Source organism: Nothobranchius furzeri, chromosome 4 (assembly GCF_043380555.1).
Source record: "Nothobranchius furzeri strain GRZ-AD chromosome 4, NfurGRZ-RIMD1, whole genome shotgun sequence".
Lineage (NCBI taxonomy): Eukaryota > Metazoa > Chordata > Actinopteri > Cyprinodontiformes > Nothobranchiidae > Nothobranchius > Nothobranchius furzeri.
The window spans coordinates 58339417-58359046 of NC_091744.1; the positions used below are offsets into that span (position 1 = coordinate 58339417).

The 19630-nt window shown below is 42.4% G+C and overlaps 1 protein-coding gene across 4 annotated transcripts in view; it reads right to left on the reverse strand.

The window, feature by feature from the left end:
- Window positions 1–19630, reverse strand: part of srpk2 (SRSF protein kinase 2) — a 109908-nt gene that overhangs the window by 73550 nt on the left and 16728 nt on the right. The window contains exon 1 of one of the 4 annotated variants that reach the window (XM_054733555.2): window positions 724–947. The exons of the other annotated variants lie outside the window; for them this stretch is intronic. Within the exon in view, the coding sequence (XP_054589530.1) occupies window positions 724–761 (38 nt within the window). The 5' untranslated portion in view covers window positions 762–947. Of the gene's footprint in view, window positions 1–723; window positions 948–19630 lie in introns of those variants that run through there. 4 annotated transcript variants of the gene reach the window in all.

Here is a 19630-nt window from a genome sequence, read left to right on the forward strand (position 1 = left end):
AGGGTCTAATTGGGCCTAAATTGGGGTGAATTATAGAAGCGTGCATAAATCAAACAAACCTCTATGGATGTGGTTGTCATGCCTCCATAAATATAGTTATTATTTCTTGTTTAATTGAAGCAGGCCATCATGTGGATTGCGATACTTATAACCATTTAACTTGTTATGATCTAAACACAGTAAAGAAGTAGAGCAAGGATGTTCAGTGGCATTGTGAACTGAGATGCATCATGTGACACGTGAGCAGCGTTGCTGCTGCCGCTGGTTGAGCTAATGTTGATGTGTGTTGACACTCTTGCAGTGTAAGCTCTGTCCTCTTATGTGTGTGTTTATCTTTGTCATATAGGGGATGTTACAGTCGTAGGAGCGGAGGAGGAGTTGATAACAGGATTATGGTTTATGGTGATGTGAATGTGCTGCGCACGCTCTGCTGTAGCGGACCTCTGAAAATGATGAAGCAAAGATGTGAAACAATGAGCCGCTGCGTTTCGCCAGGCTTCCATCTCACTGCTGTGACGCGAACAATAGAAAAAAATCGGCATGTAGGACAGACAGACGTGAACGGAGTCATAAAGAGAAGACAAAACAACAAGGCGCTGAGGGTGATGGAAGGAGAGGGGAACTGTGGCTGGAGAAAATTTCAGGAGCAATCGAAAATCAGATAGATGTGAGGGGATATGACAGGGCATCAGGGGAGAGGGAAGGAAGAAGCTGAGACGTTACCTTTCAGGGGACGAGGATTTCTCCGAGTTCACGGACATGAGCGGTGCCTGTTAGCCGCTCTCTGGCCGATGGACCACAGGAAGCGGCGAAATGGAACAAAAAGCTGCTTTCTCCTGTATAGTTTAACTGATCTCTCTCTCTATGACTGCTTTGTGTCCAAGTACAGGAGAAGAGAGGATTACTGACTCCCCTTCTTCTCCTCCTCTTCGTCCTTTCCTCTCCCCCTCTTCTCCCTGTCTCTCCTGTCCTCCTGCTTAGAGAAGAAGACAAGAATGGAGGACACGGCTCCACGATGGATCACACAAAAGCAGCAGTAGAGCAGAGCTGAGTCTGTCTGGGTCTGCCTCTGCTGATGTGTGAGCTGATAGCAAGAGCAGCAATGTCAGTCAGGCGCCCCTCCTCATGCTTCAGCCTCCTTCCTCCCTCCCTTTCCTTCCTCCCTTCTCCTCCTTCACCTTGCCTCTCCCTCACTCCCCCCTGCTTTCACTGATGCTCCTTCTTCCCCCCCTCTTCCCTTCGTCTCCTTTCTCTCTGGTGTGGCTGGTTGATGAGACCAAAGAAACAACTTGCCACCTTCCAATCCACAGCGTGTCTGCCTCCCCTTCTATGCGTCTCACCCTTCCCTTCCTTGTCTCTCCTGTCTAGCTGGCTCTGTCAGGCCTTGTGCAGCTCTGCACAACAACAGAGCCCAGAGCGAGCTGGAGTGTTCCACTCTCATTGCATGTAGAGGGGTGTCGGCTGGCCACACAGGCAGCAAAACTGAAACATTTCTCTTGAAAGCACACACTCCTACCCTGTCCGCTTTCGGTTTTGATTTAGTCCCTACCATTTTTGCTCACTTTCTTTCCCAATTGCCTTATTACGACATCCCGTTTCTCAGGGCAACGCTACACACAATCCCCTCCCCACTTTCTGGTTCGCGCTCTTCTGGCATCCTCTTCTTTGCTCTGAGCCTAATTTCAACCTCTGCCTGTTTTGCATTCGTGCACATACACGCACACAGCCGGGGCAGATGGGTTTGTTTCTACATGACAGCTCACCGAGAGGTAGCCTGAGGGCTTGCAGTCGTGAGAGGGGGGGGTCTCTGTCTGTCAGTCTGACCTCAATATTGCTGTGTAGAGGTGTGTGTGCACTCTCATAGATGCAAGTGCCAGAGGGGGGTAGGAAGGCACATGGGGTTAATGGAACAGACTAGTAGCCCAAAGAATGTAAAGAGGAATGAAAAGCAAATCAATGTGCAGTATAGATGGGGATCGCTCCAATAAAAACAACAAATATTAATAATAGAAAGAAAACTACTGATGGGAGAATTTTAAAGCTGCATGACCTGATTGTTGATTGGACAGTCATGACATTTGCTGCAGAAATCCACTGTGACAATATAATGACCTTTGTCGGTTGACCTTTCCTAGAGTGACATCTTCAGTTTTTAATGGGAATTCTTGAAAAATACTGGGGTGCATGGGGGTGCAGTTGATGGTTCTTTTGCCTTGCAGTGAGAAGGTTGCTGGTGAGAATCCTTTCTGTGCCAAGTGAACATGTCCCCCCACCCCCCCATGTGCAAAAGATTTAGGCAGATGTAAAAAAATGCTGTTAACGAATAATGTTTTCAAAAATTGAAATGCTAATCATTAATTTTCATCAATCAACAAAAGCAGTGAATGACCTAAATAGAGCTAGAATTAAATCAATGTTTGGTGTGACCAGCCATTGCCTTCAGAGCAGCATCAATTCTTCTAGCTACACGTGCACACAGCCGTTGAAGGAACTGGGCTGGTCGGTTGCTCCAAACATCTGGAGAACTAACCGCAGATCTTCTGTAGACGTAGACTTCCTCGCATCCTTCTGTCTCTGTGTAGTCCCAGACACGCTCCGGGATGATGAGATCCAGGTTCTGTGGGGGCCACACCATCACTTCCAGGACTTCTTGTTCTTCTTAAGGCTGAAGATCATTCTGAATGACTAGATGACTGTTTGATGTCACTCACTTTACATTTTGGGAATTGATCATAAATAAACAATCACTGTTTATATTTCTGAAAGTATTCTTTGTTTACAGCGTTTTTTTCACACCTACTGTCACACCTAAAACCTTTGCACGGTACTGTATGCACGGGTTTTCTTAAGAGGACTCGAAGCTGTGCTTAAGTGAGTGTGTGGTTATTAGTCTGAGTGTGTTCCCGTGATGTACTGGCGACCTGTCCATGGTGTCCCCCCTCTCGCCTGATGACCACTAGAGATGGACGTGAGCTCATGATCCTTGTGAGGATTAAGAGGATGGATATAAATCTGCGAGGGTTTATCCACCACATCTCATGTCAGACATTTAAACCTATAGATGCTATAATGAGAAATGATGGCCACTTGGTCTAATCTTAAATATAACATTTTGAATAATATTTCAGTGATTTCCTCAAATTATAAAAATACATACTACCACCAGAGTTCTTTTTCTCAAAAACTGTTTAATTGAACCATAAAATAATTCAAGAAACTAGATTTTTAATCTTTTTGTACCCTATATAGGTGTCTGAAAGCTGTGTTGCAGCAGGCAGAACACTGCAGAAGTCACTTAGCCGACAGATGAAAGGAGGCAGAAAGAAAACAGGAACAAAGACGTTCTTTTACTCCCATTTCTATACGGTTCCACTTTCCCACATAAAAGGACAACATTAGGCACACATGTCTCTGAGCCAAACTATTGTCCTCATTCTCCGTGGATGTGGGACAGTGGGAGGGGAGTACGCGCTCCATCTCTGCGTCCAGACGGCAGGAAAATATTGGGCAGATATGAAGGGGTGCGTTCAAATTCTTATCCAGTTATTCCCGTGCAGTTTTGTTTGGAGGTCATGACCGGTGGGGGAGGAGGTTAGACGATATCACAGAGCTAACTGAATAAAACACATGTATTTATCAGTAAAGAGGAAATATTGTTTATGTTGATTTCAGTTTTGTGTAAAATATTTTCTACCAGTGGATCTGAAAATCAAGAATCGCACTTCCCCAACCAGAAATACAAACATATATTTTATTGCTGTTGGGCTTTTTTTGTTATATAGTTTGGATAAATGTTATTTTATTGGTGACCACTGGCAGCACATCTGTAACTAGCACTAGAAAGTATCCAAAAGTAGTCCAAAACATTGTTTTTGTAAAATATTGTAATCAAATGCTTGTGAAACAACATGAATCATGATGGCACAGATTAGTCAATTCCCCAAAATTTGATCATATGAGTAATTTTATTGTTCCTCATTCACAATTTAGTGTTCCAAAAGCCTTGTTTCATGTTTAATGCATCTCATGATTCTTGTTCCATTTACTAAAGAAGATTAAGACAGAAGGAGAGGGAAGGAGATGATGACTTTCATGAGCAGATATATTTTGGGAGGTGGCATCGAGGCTGCCGGGAGCTATCTTTAAGCGGCCTAGTTCTCCTCACCGCCTGGTGGATGCTGAGGGGAGAGAGGGGGTTGATGAAGGCAAACACCCACCGACAGACCAGAGGACCTGCTGCTAACTGTGAGCATACATTTACCCAAAAACATGAATGTTGTTGCTGGGCATGTTGTGAACTGCAGACTTGTGCAGCATGCTGTATCTGTTCAAAAACAAACAAATGCTCATGCATCAAAAGAGACTGCTCTGTCAGAAAACCTGCAGAGGACACATCGCCCCCATGTGGACACACAGTCGTATGAACACAGAGAGGTCTGTCCCGTTTATTCTCACACAGTTTGTGTGTTAATATTGTAGGTTTACTGATACACTGCCTCAGGTGTGCACCACAGAAGTTCATCTGTTCTGTATTTGGAGCAATTTTGTCTCAAGGGAAAAGTCAAGCTGCATCACATGATCAATGGGCACTCTGTAAATCGACCAGTGGGAAAAACTAAATCCAGAAGTATTCTGTTGTAGAGCCATTTTTTACCATGCTGGGAGAAAATATTATTTATGAAACAACTTTTTATGAATCCTAAATTAACAATCTAAACAAATCTGATCTAGTAACATCCACTGTTTTGTTTGCAACAACGTTTATAGAACAGACTATAAAATCAAGAAACTGACAGCTGCTGTTTCTTAACACTAATTAGTAAACTTAATAGGTCGGTCAGAAGGCACAACAGCGAATCTCTCTGTCTTCAGTTTCCTGTCTAAACACCTTGATCTATTACAGTAAAGAATTTAATGCTATTGCGTGTTCAGAGATGTGAGGACTAGCAAATTTCAAGAGAAAGCAACTTTTAGCCAGAGATCAGGTTAACAAAAAACACATTCAGAGCATGACATTATCACATTTTAAAATGATGAAAAGGCAGTTCCATCAAGCTTAGTCATCGTTATGTGTTAACTACAGGCCTGTAGTAGTCACAGCAATGCGGGACAACAATAACAAACCAAGCTTGTCTATTAAAATTATTAACTACCAGTGACAGGTCAGGCTGCCATCTTGACATTTAGACTCATCATCAGTTAGCATCTTACATTAAAGCCTTTATATGATTTCATCTGTAAAGAAAAGATAAAGGTGGAAAACTCCTCCATGCATGCACGAACAGAGCACCACTTTGTGGGTGGTCAGAGATCAGGGTTCGTAATTCATGCAAACATACGCAAGTAAGCACCTTGCTGTTTCTGTGCTTCATTACCCTGGGGAGCATACTGAAGAGCAATATGTTTGAATGGGCACATACTGCTAGTGTGTGTGTGTGTGTGTGTGTGTGTGTGTGTGTGTGTGTGTGTGTGTGTGTGTGTGTGTGTGTGTGTGTGTGTGTGTGTGTGTGTGTGTGTGACTGGAAGCTCATTAACTAAGTGGTGTGTGTTTAATCGATGAATGAGTGACCGCCTCCCTCTCCTCCTGCCCTCTGACCTCAGCTGCTTCCCCACCCGGACATGTTTAAATGAATCACATGTGGCCAACATTTTGCACAAAGTTCCCCAAGAAAATGGACGGCCTCGTGATTTTTTTTAATGTCTCTTCACCTCTCTAATGGAGAAAAAGGCTGCACCAGTGGCACACTTAGAACATTAAGGGTATGTGTGCTTCTGAGGGATGGCGGTAAAGGATGTTATAAAATATTTGACTTAGGATCTCTGGAAAATGTGATTTTCTACAATTATATTTAGTATCATGTGATTTATGAGTGGATACACAGCACACTGTACACAGGGAGTCAACTGGTGAAAGGAAAGTTACCCAGACAAGCAAAACTGTCAAAACTGAAAAGTCTTAAAGGTCCCGTCTGAGATTTCTTTTTTTCTGGAATTATTTTTCCAAATTACTTGAAGTGCTCTTCACACACTGTTGGCAACCAATAACTTAAATGTTTTGTCAAAATAATGAAAGGTTTTAATCGCCTCTGAAAGTACAATCCTGGAAAATTTTCATCCAGTCATGTGCTGGTCCCCCTTCCAAACAATTAGATCATAACCATCCATCAAACTGCTTCCCTGAACCACTTTCACCTCGCAGCACATAACACCCTTTGTGCATGAAACACTTGTTCTCAGGTAGCTAGCTGCGCTGACTAGTGTCATGAAGGGAATGTCCTGTTCTGGGAATACGGCTATCTCAGCACTACGGAGCCATGCCCATCCACTTCCTGACCATAGGTCCCTGGAAATAAGTAAATATGAATACTCTCCTCCATATCTTATCCTCAAGGCCTTTGTCTGTCTGTGTGTGCTGGGTGCACGGCTGCTTCTGCATTTTTCTGGAAACTGGAAACTGAAATTCACTAAAATGGATCTCGTCAGTTGGTCTCTCAACGCGATTGATAACATTTTTTCGACGATGAGAACGGGAGAAGGGGCTCCCGAATGCCCCGTCGGGACAGACCCAGTTGGACACATCATGGACTCCTGAATACAGTGGAACTTGATCTGTCTATCTCAGCTGTCTCTGGAGGACTCTGAAGACGTGTGGATATTCATGGTGTTGGTATCAGGTTTCCGGCTCATTGGCCTTGGAGGCTGCCTGGCTTACCAGAAAATTAACAAACTGTCGAGGAATATTGGCCTGATCCCGGAGCTCAGAGATGGATTGCACTGCGCTGTGAATTCACAGACTCACATAATTGTCAAGATGAATCGTAAGCTTGGGACTTTGGCCGAGATTCATTCATTGGCACAAAAGATGGATGCCATCAAGGAGAGAGTGGACGAATCAGCACGGATTGGGATAGTTTAACGTCCATTATTGGGATTTTGAGAGGTTGAGGCCCAACAAAATGTAAGACAGAGAGGAAATTATCTCTGTCTGGCCCCAAACTATTTCTAATCGGAATCTGGTGCCCTTGAGCCTGCAAGGCTCCCCCCTCAGAAGAAATGTGGAATGTACCGTTGCTATGGCAACTCAACTCTGTCTCCTTTCCCAACCTGGGTGGGACTGCGGGAAGGCCGCTGAAACGTTCCAGGGTCACTGCAACCCTCCAACCCTTAATGCTCCTCCCCCTATCCACACTGAGGTGACATGTGCTGCTTATCGTGGCTGCAGGAACTGAAGTGGTGATAGTCCCAACCCACCACCCCACCTAGTGGACACTTATGTTGTGTTGTCTGAAGTCTGTTGCATATCTGTCTGAGGTGGGGGTTTTTTGCAGCAAAGCTGCCCTCCTGGTGGAGGGTGGCTCTGAAATGCCTTTTTTTCCCTCCACCTGAACGAATCCTCATGTAACTCTCTTATCTCTATTAAGGTAGCACTACTCAGGGTTGCGAATGACCACAGTCACCAATTCTTGTCATGTGTCTTGCCCATGTATGTCTGATCTCTGAATTGTTTGTACTGAAACTCTAATTTCCCTCTGGGATTAATAAAGTATCTTTGATTGATTTGATTTGAAGTCAATGGGGCTATAAAAGCTATTTTCTGATACCGCTTGATAAGTGCCATGTATTTCACATTTGATGTCTGTGAATTTTAAAAACACATTTTGATGCCAAGAAAGCATTTACTTTCAAACGGCAGCAAAAGTTATTTTAGGTTTTGTGTGAAAAGACATGTCTCATCATATTGATGTCATCGAACCAGCCAAGGAGAAGGAAATGGCTGAGTTTCAGTGAGCTTTGAATCTTTCTTCCAGGACAACAGGAGGAAAACCAAAACAAACAATCTGGCCTTGTAAGTAAGTGAGATTCTGCAATGTCTAATTTGCAGTAATTTTATTTCAAATTCAATTCAATTCAAAAAACTTTATTAATTCCAGAGGGAAATGGATTTACAAATTTTTACAAGCTAACTAATCTTAAAGTATGTGACAGACATATTTGAAACTCACATAATTTTGTTTCATTTAAATTGAATGGTAAATGGCCTGTATTTGTATAGCACCTTCTTAGGGTTTTACAACCCCCCCAAGGCACTTCACAACACAATCAGTCATTCACCTGTTCACACACACATTCACACATTGGTGACAATGAACTACATTGTAGCCACAGGTGCCCTGGGGTGCACTGACAGAGGAGAGGCCTGCCATACACTGACGCCACTGGTCCCTTCCACCAGCAAGCAAGGCAGGTTAATTATCTTGCCCAAAGACACAACAGCAGTATACTCTGGTGGGAGCCGGGATCGAACCTACAAACTTCCGATTACTAGGCAAGGCAGCTTTATTTATATAGCACATTTGAAACACGGGCAATTCAATGTGCTTCACAGTTAGCATGAAATGGCATGACAATAAACAGGGGTGCACAAATAAAAAAATATACACAGATAAAATTATAATTTAGAGATGAAAGGAAGAAAGAATTAAGGTTGAGCAATTACATCACAGATTACAGTATTACATAAGAAACTATTTGTTCAAAGGCTGATGAGTACATTAGGGTTTTAAGTTTTGATGAAAACAACACTAGAGTTGGGACACATCTGAGGTCCAGGGGGAGCTGATTCCATATGTGATCAGTATAGTAGCTAAAAGCATCTTCACCCTGTTTGGTTCTGACTTGAGCTTCTACCAGCTGATTGTTACCTAAGGATCTCAGAGCCCAATTGAGTGTATATAAAGGAATGAGATCTGACATGTATATTGGCCCCATGCCATTGAGTGATTTATAAACTAGTAGGAGCACTTTGAAATTCTATTCTGTGGTTTACTGGTAACGAGTGTAGTGATCTAAGAACAGGAGTGATGTGTTATGTTCTCTTAGTTCTTGTTAAGACTCTAGCAGCAGCATTTTGAACAAGCTGCAGTTGTTTCAGAGCATTTTTGGGATGACCAGTAGGGAGACCATTGCAGTAGTCCAACCGACTAGAAATAAAACCATGAATGGGTTTCTCTAAGTCTGGCCTGGACATGAGACCTCTGACTCTTGATATTTGATGAAGGTGATAAAACGCTGATTTAGTTATAGCCTTAATAGGTCCCGAGAAGCTCAGGTCGAAGTCAATAATAACACAAAGATTTCTAACCTGGGTTTTTGTCTTTATTCCCCTGGAGTCCAACTGAGCAATAACATCCATTATACCCCTCATGTTGCCAAAGACAATAACTTCAGTCTTGTCTTTGTTTAGCTGAAGGAAGTTTGACTGCATCCAGTCGTTTACTTGTTCAAGACACTGACAGAGTGAGTCCAGCAGACGATAGTCACTAGGTGATAGGGCTAGGTAGATCTGGGTGTTCTCAGCATAACTGTGATAGGCAATGTTGTTATTAAGTATGACCTGACCCAGGGAGAGCATGTAGAGATTGAAGAGTAGCAGTCCTAGAATTGAGCCTTGGGGGACCCCACATGTCATGGTGATCAGATTTGATTTGTGACCCCCAAAAGAGACAACATAGCCCCTGTCTTTCAGAAGGGATTGGAACCAGCCAAGCACTGTGCCTGGTAGTCCCACCCAGTTTGTGAGTATGTCCAGAAGGATGTTATGGTCCACAGTATCAAAAGCTGCACTGAAGTTGGGCATCATCAGGATAGATGCGCTACCGTGTCAGTGTTAAGACGAATATCATTTAATACCTTTATCAGTGCAGTCAGTACTATGGTGTAGAGCCCGAGGGCCGGGCTTCGGGCCGACGACTTATGAATGCGTCTATATAAACGAATTCTCAAACTGCTGATTGAAACATGTGCCCTTATTCTAATACGCCATTTTATGTCCACTTTGCCATGTCAGAAACCATTCGTTTATTCTCATGAAAACGGCAGCATTCTATTTTTCTGTGAATAAATTCGCTCTGCAGTTAAAAAAAATACAGCATTCATTGCTGTATTTTTTTCTAACTGGAGAGCACATTTTCAGAGCGGCAGATGAAATTTACAAACGCGATATTAATTGGGGGCGTTTAATCTGCCGCTCTGAAAATGTGCGCTGCAGTTAGAAAATTAGAATGCTGCTTTTTTCTAATTGCACAAGAGCGCATTTTCAGAGCAGATTACATTTACAAACGCATCCAATTAATATAGTGTTCGCAAATTTCATCTGCCCCTCAAAAAATACGCTCTGATAGAAAAAAAAGCTGCAGTGATGCTGTTTTTCTTTCTTTTCTTTTTTTTACTGCAGAACGCAGTTAACACAGATAATTAGAATGCTGAGCATTCTATCATGCTAAAACATTATGAAAGGTTAAAAAAAAGTCAGGCTCGGGTCGGGCCAGAGAATCCTGAAAACCTTTTCGGACCGGGTCGGGCTGGGGCTCCACCCCCTCGGGCCGGGCCGGACACGGGCTCAGATTTTAGGCCCATGCAGGGCTCTACTATGGTCTAGGGGTTGTACGAACTAGTTGACTAGTCGACTTCACGGCTCTGTAGTGACTTTTTATGCCTGTCATCGACTAGTCGCTGTCACGTGATAATGACCGGCAAGATGCAGTCCACGGAAAATCAAATCAAATCAAATCAACTTTATTTATAGAGCGCTTTCACATGGCAAAAATGGACAAACAAAGCGCTGACAGCAGGTGATGAGCCCCTGCGCGTCTGGATCGAGGCGGAGTCGACACGCTGTGCCATAGTGTCGGTACTGACACCGGCGGTAAAACGGACATTTAACCAAACTGTGACCTTTTCCCTCTTGCAATTTAACCTTCCCCTCACCCCCATCCTAATCTTAACCAGTTTGCGCATGCAAAGCTCTGATCGTTGACGCGCGCTCCAGACATTGCGTCCTGAGCACCGCCAAATCAGGTGTCACCACCTCAAAAACAAATTAAACACCCGATCGTTCATGTCGGCTCATTTCCTTTCATGTTTTCTGTCTGTTATTTGTGCCTGATGCATTTCGCTGCTGCGGAGCGAGGCGCATCACCTGTTGTGCTCCTGTGACGCACCCCCAAGATTCCACTATCTCCGCTCCGCTCCGGCATGAACTCCGCAGCAAAACGGTCCCGTTGTCGGCCGGCGAGCAGCGGCACTCCGCTGTTTTTGCGGTCGGTAGATCTTTTAGAACTGCAGCTCAAAGGTAACTCATAAGGTGAATATATATGAACCCAGGTGGCAGTTTTTCTTTAGGATTGAGAGGAGATGCAGGAAGATAATAAACAGACAGGACAGAAAAATAGTCAAATAAAAACAAGTTAGTTTTTGTACCTGGTGGTTGCAACAAACAGACACCACTGAAGGTAATTAGAAGTGAGGAACAGAAAATGAAATAATTATTTTAATGTTTAGAGCAGCAGGAACTCCGAGAGGCTGCAGGCGCATCAGTTTGCTGCTGCTGCGCAGGGGGAGGGGGGAGAGGGCTGAAGTAGGATGCAGAAACTACGATTGTTAAAAGAGATGTGTTAACTTAGAAAATGTGGGTGCAATTTTAATTGTCAAAAACTCCAGCGAAGCTACCGACACCCCCCCCCCCCCCTACCCCCACCCAACCAACCAACCAACCCCGCTTCCGGCGTATGACGTCATCAACGACTAGTCGAAGTCGACTTGACTTTCATTACTTGACTGTCGACTTTAAAAAAAATAAATTTGTGCAGGCCCTACTATGGTGCCGTCTAAAGCCTGACTGAAAACCATCCATAATGTTATTTGACTCCAGAAAGTTGTTTATTGGGATCATTACTTCTTTTTCAATAATTTTCCTGATCAGGGAGAGATTAGAGATCGGTCAGTAGTTGCTCAACAGTGAGGGATCTAGCTTCCTCCTCTTTAGAAGGGGTTTAACAGCAGCAGTTTTCAGTGGTTTAGGAAAAAATCCAAGACATTAAAGAGCAGTTAACAATTTCCAGTACATCAGCTTTCAGGCAGCTAAAAACAGTTTTAAAGAAGTTTGCTGGCAGGCTGTCCAGACAGTAGGTAGAAGAATTCAATGTCTTTCCTATGTCCTCAAGTGTTTTAACCCTTTGATGCATGAATTATGAAATCTTCAACCATGATTTTTTAAACGATTTTTTTTCATTCGTCTTTAGGTGTGAATGAAACAAATTTCAACAAATATTTTTTGAAACATTTTGTTAATTTACAAATAATTTATTACATGTCCACCTCAGTGGACAGCGTGCATTCTGACCATGAAATATGTTGGCTTGGCTTACTGAAGTCCAAATGGAGGGGCTCAAATGCAATAAAGTCTTCAACAGCTATGCTTAATAGCAAAAATAAATAAATAACAATTTTGAGTACCTGTCCACTGTAGTGACCATTATGCATCAAAGGGTTAACACTAATCAGGCTGAAAGCTGGGATTATAGCTATGTTGCTGCTGTGTGGGTGTGTCGGTGGTCTGGTTGTGTTAGTTGAGTCAGAGGAATGAATGACTAATCTAATGTTTGTGATTTTGTGGCCAGTGAAGGCCGTGGAACCGTATCTAGGAGTCAATGTGTCCTCTAACCCATTATCTCCCTCCCCTGTCCAAACAGAGGTGATGAGTGCTGCCCCATGCAGCTGCACGCACTGAAGTGAGGAGAGTCCCAACCCTACCTCCCCACCTAGTGGACACTTATGTTGTGTAATGTCTGAAGTGTAAAAGAAGTTAATTTACATCTAATTAAGGACCCGTAAGATGTAAGATTCCATAGTGAATATGAAATCAATTTTACGGACCGTTGGGTTATTTTAACCAGAAGATTGGAACTTTTTATTGCAGGGATTATGTAGCACTTGTATTAAGTCAGAGACAAGAAAAGAGAGAGTCACCTTTAAAATGTTTAAGAAGATTTATTTCTAAACAATTTAAACAATTTTTAAACTAGACTAACTCTAACTATAAGTGATGAATGGATCTGGTGTAAATGAGACGTGAGATGAATGGTGTATGTGTGAGCAGAGCCGGATTAACGCAAAGGCAAAGTAGGCACGTGCCTAGGGCCTGATTGGCTGGATGGGGCCCAGACAGAGGAACAAAATTATAAATAAATAAATAAAAAATTAAATGTACAAATGTCCTATGATAGAATTTGTAGCTAGGACTCCTATCTACAATTTGTTTCAATAATTTATCAATTAACTAAAAATAGTGACAATGTTTATCTTAACCATAGACCGTTTCATTGGCTACGTCACATTAAACCTCTGGGGTCCACGGACAAGTATACGCGTCTTTTGAACAGGTCTGATTTGGGACGCTGTAGCAGCAAGACTCCACCTCCCTGAGTTTCGGTTTCAATTCAGCTTTAAAAGGGAGATTATAAACTACACCCCAGTTTTTAAATTTTGTTAATAGGCAACGTAAAAGCGGAGTTATACTAAACTAAAAAATGACCTATTTTTAGACAATCTGATAACTTGTCAAAACAGCGGTTTAGTAATCTGTGAGCGGGAATGTGCTTGTGAACATTAAAAACCCACAAAAACACGAGATCCTTTTGCTGTTGGTGGAAGTCTCACATATTCAGTTGATAAAAAGTATCATTATGTAGCTGAGAGAGAGAGGAAGGCTGCACGAGTAAAGAGATGTGCGCAAAAAGGAGCCGCTTCGCAGGGAAAGTAGTGGCACGAACAATTAGACAGATATTGACGGTAAACTTTGTATTTTGGAGCGATCCGGACAGATATATTGTCTCTGCGGTTTAGTAGGCTTTTATTAGGCTTATATAAAGGATGATGAGAAGGATAAATGTCCACCAGGCAGTTCAGATAGTACGGCTGTTTTTTGAACTGGAAGCAGAGGAAGTGGATTGAGACTCACAGCCGGAGTCTGAGGCAAACAGCGAGGATGTTGATGATGATGTTGCAGATCCATCCTTCCTCCTAGAAGAGTTGGGTCATGATGAGGTAGAGGATGAAGGCAGAGATCCAGCTCCTCGGAGATCCAACAAGAGGAGTGGGCGGCGCTGCGCAGCTGTCAGATCTCGGCGTGAGACGGAGCCACGCTTCTCTCTCCAAAATACATGTATATTATTGCCAAATTAATAAAATAAGTATAAATTCAGATAGTCCAGGTTGTCCTGAAATTAATGATACCCCATAAGGCAATATTTATTGTTTTTATTAGAAAATACAAAAGAAAACCCAAAATGAGTCAAAAACGGTGATTTACACTCTGGATCCCAGAGAGCTAATAATTTTTTTAAATTAGTTATTTGCTATATTTAGTCATATTTTTTATAAATGCACCGTCTAGATTACCAGTCTAAATGATAAAAAACATTTGTCATAAATGTTTGTTGGTTTCACAGTAAAATAAACAACTTTTTTCCTATTCAGATTTTATGTTTTTGAGTGATTTAAGGTCTAATATGCAACCCCTTTATGTCCAAATATAAAAAATAAGTATAGATTCATAAAGTCCAGGTTGTGTTGAAAAGATTGATACCACATAAGGCAGTGGTTATGGTTTTTATTTTGGAAATACAAAGGAAAACTCACGGCAAATTACACCCTGGACCCCAGAGGGTTAAGGCGCCACCCAATTAAGGACGTCAGAGAAGCGGTCAGAGTTAGAGCGGGACACAACAAAGCTAGCAGGTGTTTTTGAGTAGGCTAACTTTCACGATGTTTTCGGGTGTGGCAAAACATAAAAAAAAAATGAAGAGGAACAGAAGAGACAGCGGGGGGGGGCCTTTACAGAAGTTTCTGTCGGGCTGCTCGGGCAGCCGTCCGACAGCTGTGAACATGCTGGAGTCAGCAGAGCCAGAGGCCGGGCCCAAGTCAGACCCGGAGGAGACACAACCCGAAGACGCAGTGGAAGATGCGGCGGAAGACGATGTAGCGCCAACGCCGTCAACATCAACGCCTTCAGAGAAGGACAAACTGGAAGAACAGCAGCCAGCCAGAAGTGAGCCCAATATAGTCTTATAGGAGCCTCTAGACCCAGACAGGGTATTAACAACTAGCTACCCATCTGATCCTGCAAAGTGGTACCAAACTGATGAGTACTTTGCACTAAACTATCCCTCTCAAAATATTGGATATTCTTCTGCATCACAGAGGAAATCTGGAGACAAAGACTGAAGCTTAACCAAGGAACATTTCTTTAGACGTGTTTCTGCTGTGATTGAGGCATGTGATGCTGGAAGGCTAAAGATTATCCCGGAGTAGATAATGCTAAATGGTTTCCTTGGTAAGTGTTGCTGGTTTTATTAATTATTTGTCAAATAATTTTATTAATGTTCAAATAGCCAAACAATAAGTTCACACTCAGAAAATTGACAGAATTTCTGATTCAGCAGAGGCAACAGCCTACAACACATGACTTATTTTGGCATACAAACAACCAATTTGTAACCAAAAACTAGGCTATGTAAAATGTGAATGAACTTTTATAAGTAAATTTTGTAAGTTTCAGATTCCAATTCATTACATAACATCGATGGGGGGGGGGGGGGGCCTAAAAATACAGCCTGCCTAGTGTAGTCCATTTATTTAATCCGGCTCTGTGTGTGAGTGATGTTATAATCAGAACTCTCGTATCCGGAGAAGCAAGTCTGAATGATGTTGTGATGTTTTGCTTTTAGCTATGATCAGAGATTGATCGGAGTTTCATAAACACATGAGACACCATTTTGTCGCTCTACACATACCCTTGATGAGACTTCCGTACAGATCCAGAATGCCAGGTCCTCGGACCCCCCTTTCGGTACCAGAGCCGGTGAAACAGCATCAGCAGTACGACAGACTAGTCTTTGGATTGTCTCCAGGTAAAATGCGACAGTTGGTTCACAGCGTCAGATGGACCCAGAGGGTAAGTGAGTTCAGCTTTTATTCTGAAAGGAACCGTTGCTTGGTTGGTAAAATGCAACAGATTTTATCCAGCTTGTTGGTTCTTTGCTTAAAAAGAAAGTCCGGATGGCCGGTCCGATACTTCGCTTAGCATGCGGTGAACTGCAGTGAACTGTAGAGAACTAAGAGAACTGAACTAAGATGGCGTGGGACTGGTTTTATTAATCTGGATGTTTTGATTTCTGGTCGAATCAAAGTTGGCAGATTTATAAACACCACAGAGACTATGCCACGCTTCAGAAAGGAAGGTTCTGATTGGATCAGTGAAAACAATGTGTCATGCGTTTACATTATGTGTAGTCAGCATGTCTAGAGCACTAGATTATAGTCATATTACTTATTAAAGCATATTAATCATAACATTGAGCATTTTTGTCTGAGGTGTTTTTTTGCATAGCAAAGCTACCCTCTCTGGTGAGGGTATCTCTGAAACGCCCTTTTTTCCCTCCCCCCTGACTCTATCCTCATATAAACCCTCTTGATCTATTACGGTAGCGCGACTCGGGCTGCGAATGACCAGTCACCAGTTCTTGTCATGTGTGTATGTATGTATGTCTGATCTCAGAATTGTGTGTACCGAAACTCTAATTTCCCTCTGGGATTAATTAAGTATTATTGAATTGAATGGATTCTATTTGATGCAGCAACGTTCCGCTGCCGTTCCATGCTGCTGGTGCTTTTAGTGTGAAACAGGCTTTAGGCTCCCCATGTAGGGCTGAAACGATTCCTTGAGTACCTTGAATGATTCGAGTACCAAAAAGCCTTGAGTCAAATTCTCTGTCTCGAGGCTTCGTTTAATTCATGTTTAATTAATTCATGGCTTTGCAATCGCCCAGGGTCGTGTTTCCCCTGGACCGAAATAAGTGACGCACATACACACTGCACTGAATGCACACGCGAGTAGCGAATATAACTTAACTTTCTCTTAAGCCATGGCGGACAACGTGGGCCCCGGTGAAGTGCGAAAAATACAGAAAATTTCAAAGGTGTGGGACCATTTTTCACCTTGTAAGGCGGAAAACGTAGTCCAGTATAAATACTGTGAGTTTGAATTTAGCCTACCACACCACCACATCCTCGATGCTGCAGCACCTGACCAGGAAACATCCACATGTAGATGTCACTTCTGCAAGCGGACTCGGAGGTCCGCTATATATTCTGCGGACACTGTGCGACTTTTTCATTTGTAGCACTCAATTTCAGCTCACCATGTGCGTCTGGTAGCAACACGTCAGACCTAAAAATGTGCTAAAAATAGCAGTTTTTACACAACACGTCAGACTTTTTATTGTGCTGTTATTGATGTTGAGGGTCTGACCTCATGAGGAAATTACTATGCAGTGATTTTCTCCAAAATGACTGTGCTTAAATTGCTCTGAAAAGCAAATAATCACATCAGCGCCAAGAAACTTCATTTCCCATGATGCTTTGCACACGGAAGCATTGGGTGATGTCACCGCCTAGTACCAGAAACACGTTCTGCGCATGTGCGGGAAGCCGTGGAGCTTTTCCCGCGAACTAAGACCATAAATCTTCAGCAGAGACAAAGAAACCTCGTTCTTTTGCCCAGGATACCTGGCGGTAAGGACACGCTTGTCGAACGCTCCGACAACTTGAGCACGCGGAAGCTCTAAGTGCCCAAGTTGAGCCCACGCAACCGCTGGAAACTACACTCAACTCCATCGGGACCTGACTGGGAACGAGCGGAGCTCCATTCAGCTCTCAGAGACGCTGTAAGTTGTCAAACTCAGCACAAAAGAAACTTCGTTCTCTTTGTGTCCAGCCCGTGGAGAAACACTCCCGGAGAACGCCAAACAACGGAGAAAGCATCAAACCGACGGATGACGCTGAAAACTGCGGAGAAAACGGAGAACCGTCAAATCAAACAGCTGGGGACGCCTTGCTGCTCATCTGGTGATCAGAAAACTCATTTCTCTCTCTCCTTTTCTTCTCCCGTTTCCTCTATAGTCCAGAATAAGCAATAAAACCGCGCTATTGCTTAAAAAGTAGCTTCGTGTTTTCCTCTTTCGCTCCCAATTCGTCCTTCGGGTCATTTTGAAAGAATAAACTGCTTATTAATCATTGTTTGGTATCTTTAAATGTTTCGGCCATGGCCAGGCTGATAAACTAAGGATATTAACTTGTGATTAATCTTTTGTGTTGTTTCATGATCCTTTGAAATGTTTTGAGTGATTTAAGGTTAAGTTACTACTGATTCTAAGTGCTTTGGAAGTTAAAGTGCAAGTTGCCACTCACACTTTAGGCAGACAGAGGGGTCAGCCATCTTGCATACAGACTCCATTTTAGAAACACACACACACACATACACACAAAACACCTTGAACATTATTTTGAATATACATCCTTTTATTATATCACATGGTTATTATTCATTTATGCCACTGTTTATTCATTTGACAAATTGTTAATTAAACGTTATAAAATTCAGATTTTCGTCTCCAGTAGCTTTGTTGTGTCGAAGAGAAGTCTCTGCTCCAAGGATTCTACGAATTTCAAGAAAGACTGATAAGAGTTTTGGATTCAATTTTTCCCCGGTTAAAGGGGAATGGTGCCCCGTATATCTAAGAATATCTTAATTAATTAATAAATCAGTAAATATTTACATATTTACAGAATTTATTGAAGAATCCAAAAGTAAGTTGAAGCTTACTAACTGTTCGCTCCTAATAACCCCAACATTGATGTCTGTTGTCCCTCAGGATTGCAGCAGGAGGACACAGGTATTTATGAAAGGAAAACGAAAGAAAGGAAATAAATGTTTTGTGATTAGTATAATTTGACATAACCACGGCAAACAAGCTTTCTCGACAATCCTTTTTAGTGTGTGAGAAAAAAAGTGTAAAAATTAAAACGGACGTGTGTTAGTAGGGAAACAGCTGGCGAGCCATGTTTGCACATGCGGCGTGAGCGGGTCCAGTGCCGTGTGAGCCGCAGCCGCTCGCAGCGCTACTTCTCGCACGAGGGGGAAATCGGCTCAGGTTGTATACTTATTTTTTGCACAGGCATTTGTTTACTGTGTAGTAAAGTTGAAGTGCTGAAGTTTTGAAAACTAATTTTGAATAAAACTTGAAGAATAACTGGCAATTGCTTGCTGATTTTAAGAGGTCTTTCATATTTTATAACATGATATTTGATATAATGATTTACAAACATCAAGGGTAATTTATTAGAGTACTTGATAAATCGATAAAAGATTTGATAAAGTACTCGATTACAAAAATATCCGATAGCTGCAGCCCTATTCCCATGTTAAATACAGGCCTTTTACCATTTGTGCAAGAATATGTGTTTCAGTTCAATTCAGAGTTGGTTCTTCAAATTTTGAGCTTAGCAGCTCAGCTGATCTGTGATTGCTCATGTGTGTCTGTGTCGCAAGCCGGTGTTGTACCATTTTGGACAACCACTGAATACTCTGACACTAGTGGGGAGCCTGCTGAAAGGGGTCAGACCTTTAAATTGTTTTATATATTTCTTTTTTCAAAATGTAGCTTGCTTGAACAGCTTTTTCCATGAAGGGATACTGCACTTTTAAGCTGATTTTAGGCACCAATCTTCAACAACTCTTTTATAACAAACGTGTACAAGAAAGAAGTGTTTAGAAACAAGAGTTTTTAAAATTAGTATGTGCTTGGTTGAAGCTAAAGTCATGAGCTACAGATGAAGCTACCAAAAAGAAGCTTTTCAAATATACAGAAGTTGGGATATTTCACCCTCTACTGGAGAAAATAAAATAGTCCGTCTTGAGATTCAAACTTCCAACTGCATTAAAGGCATTCAT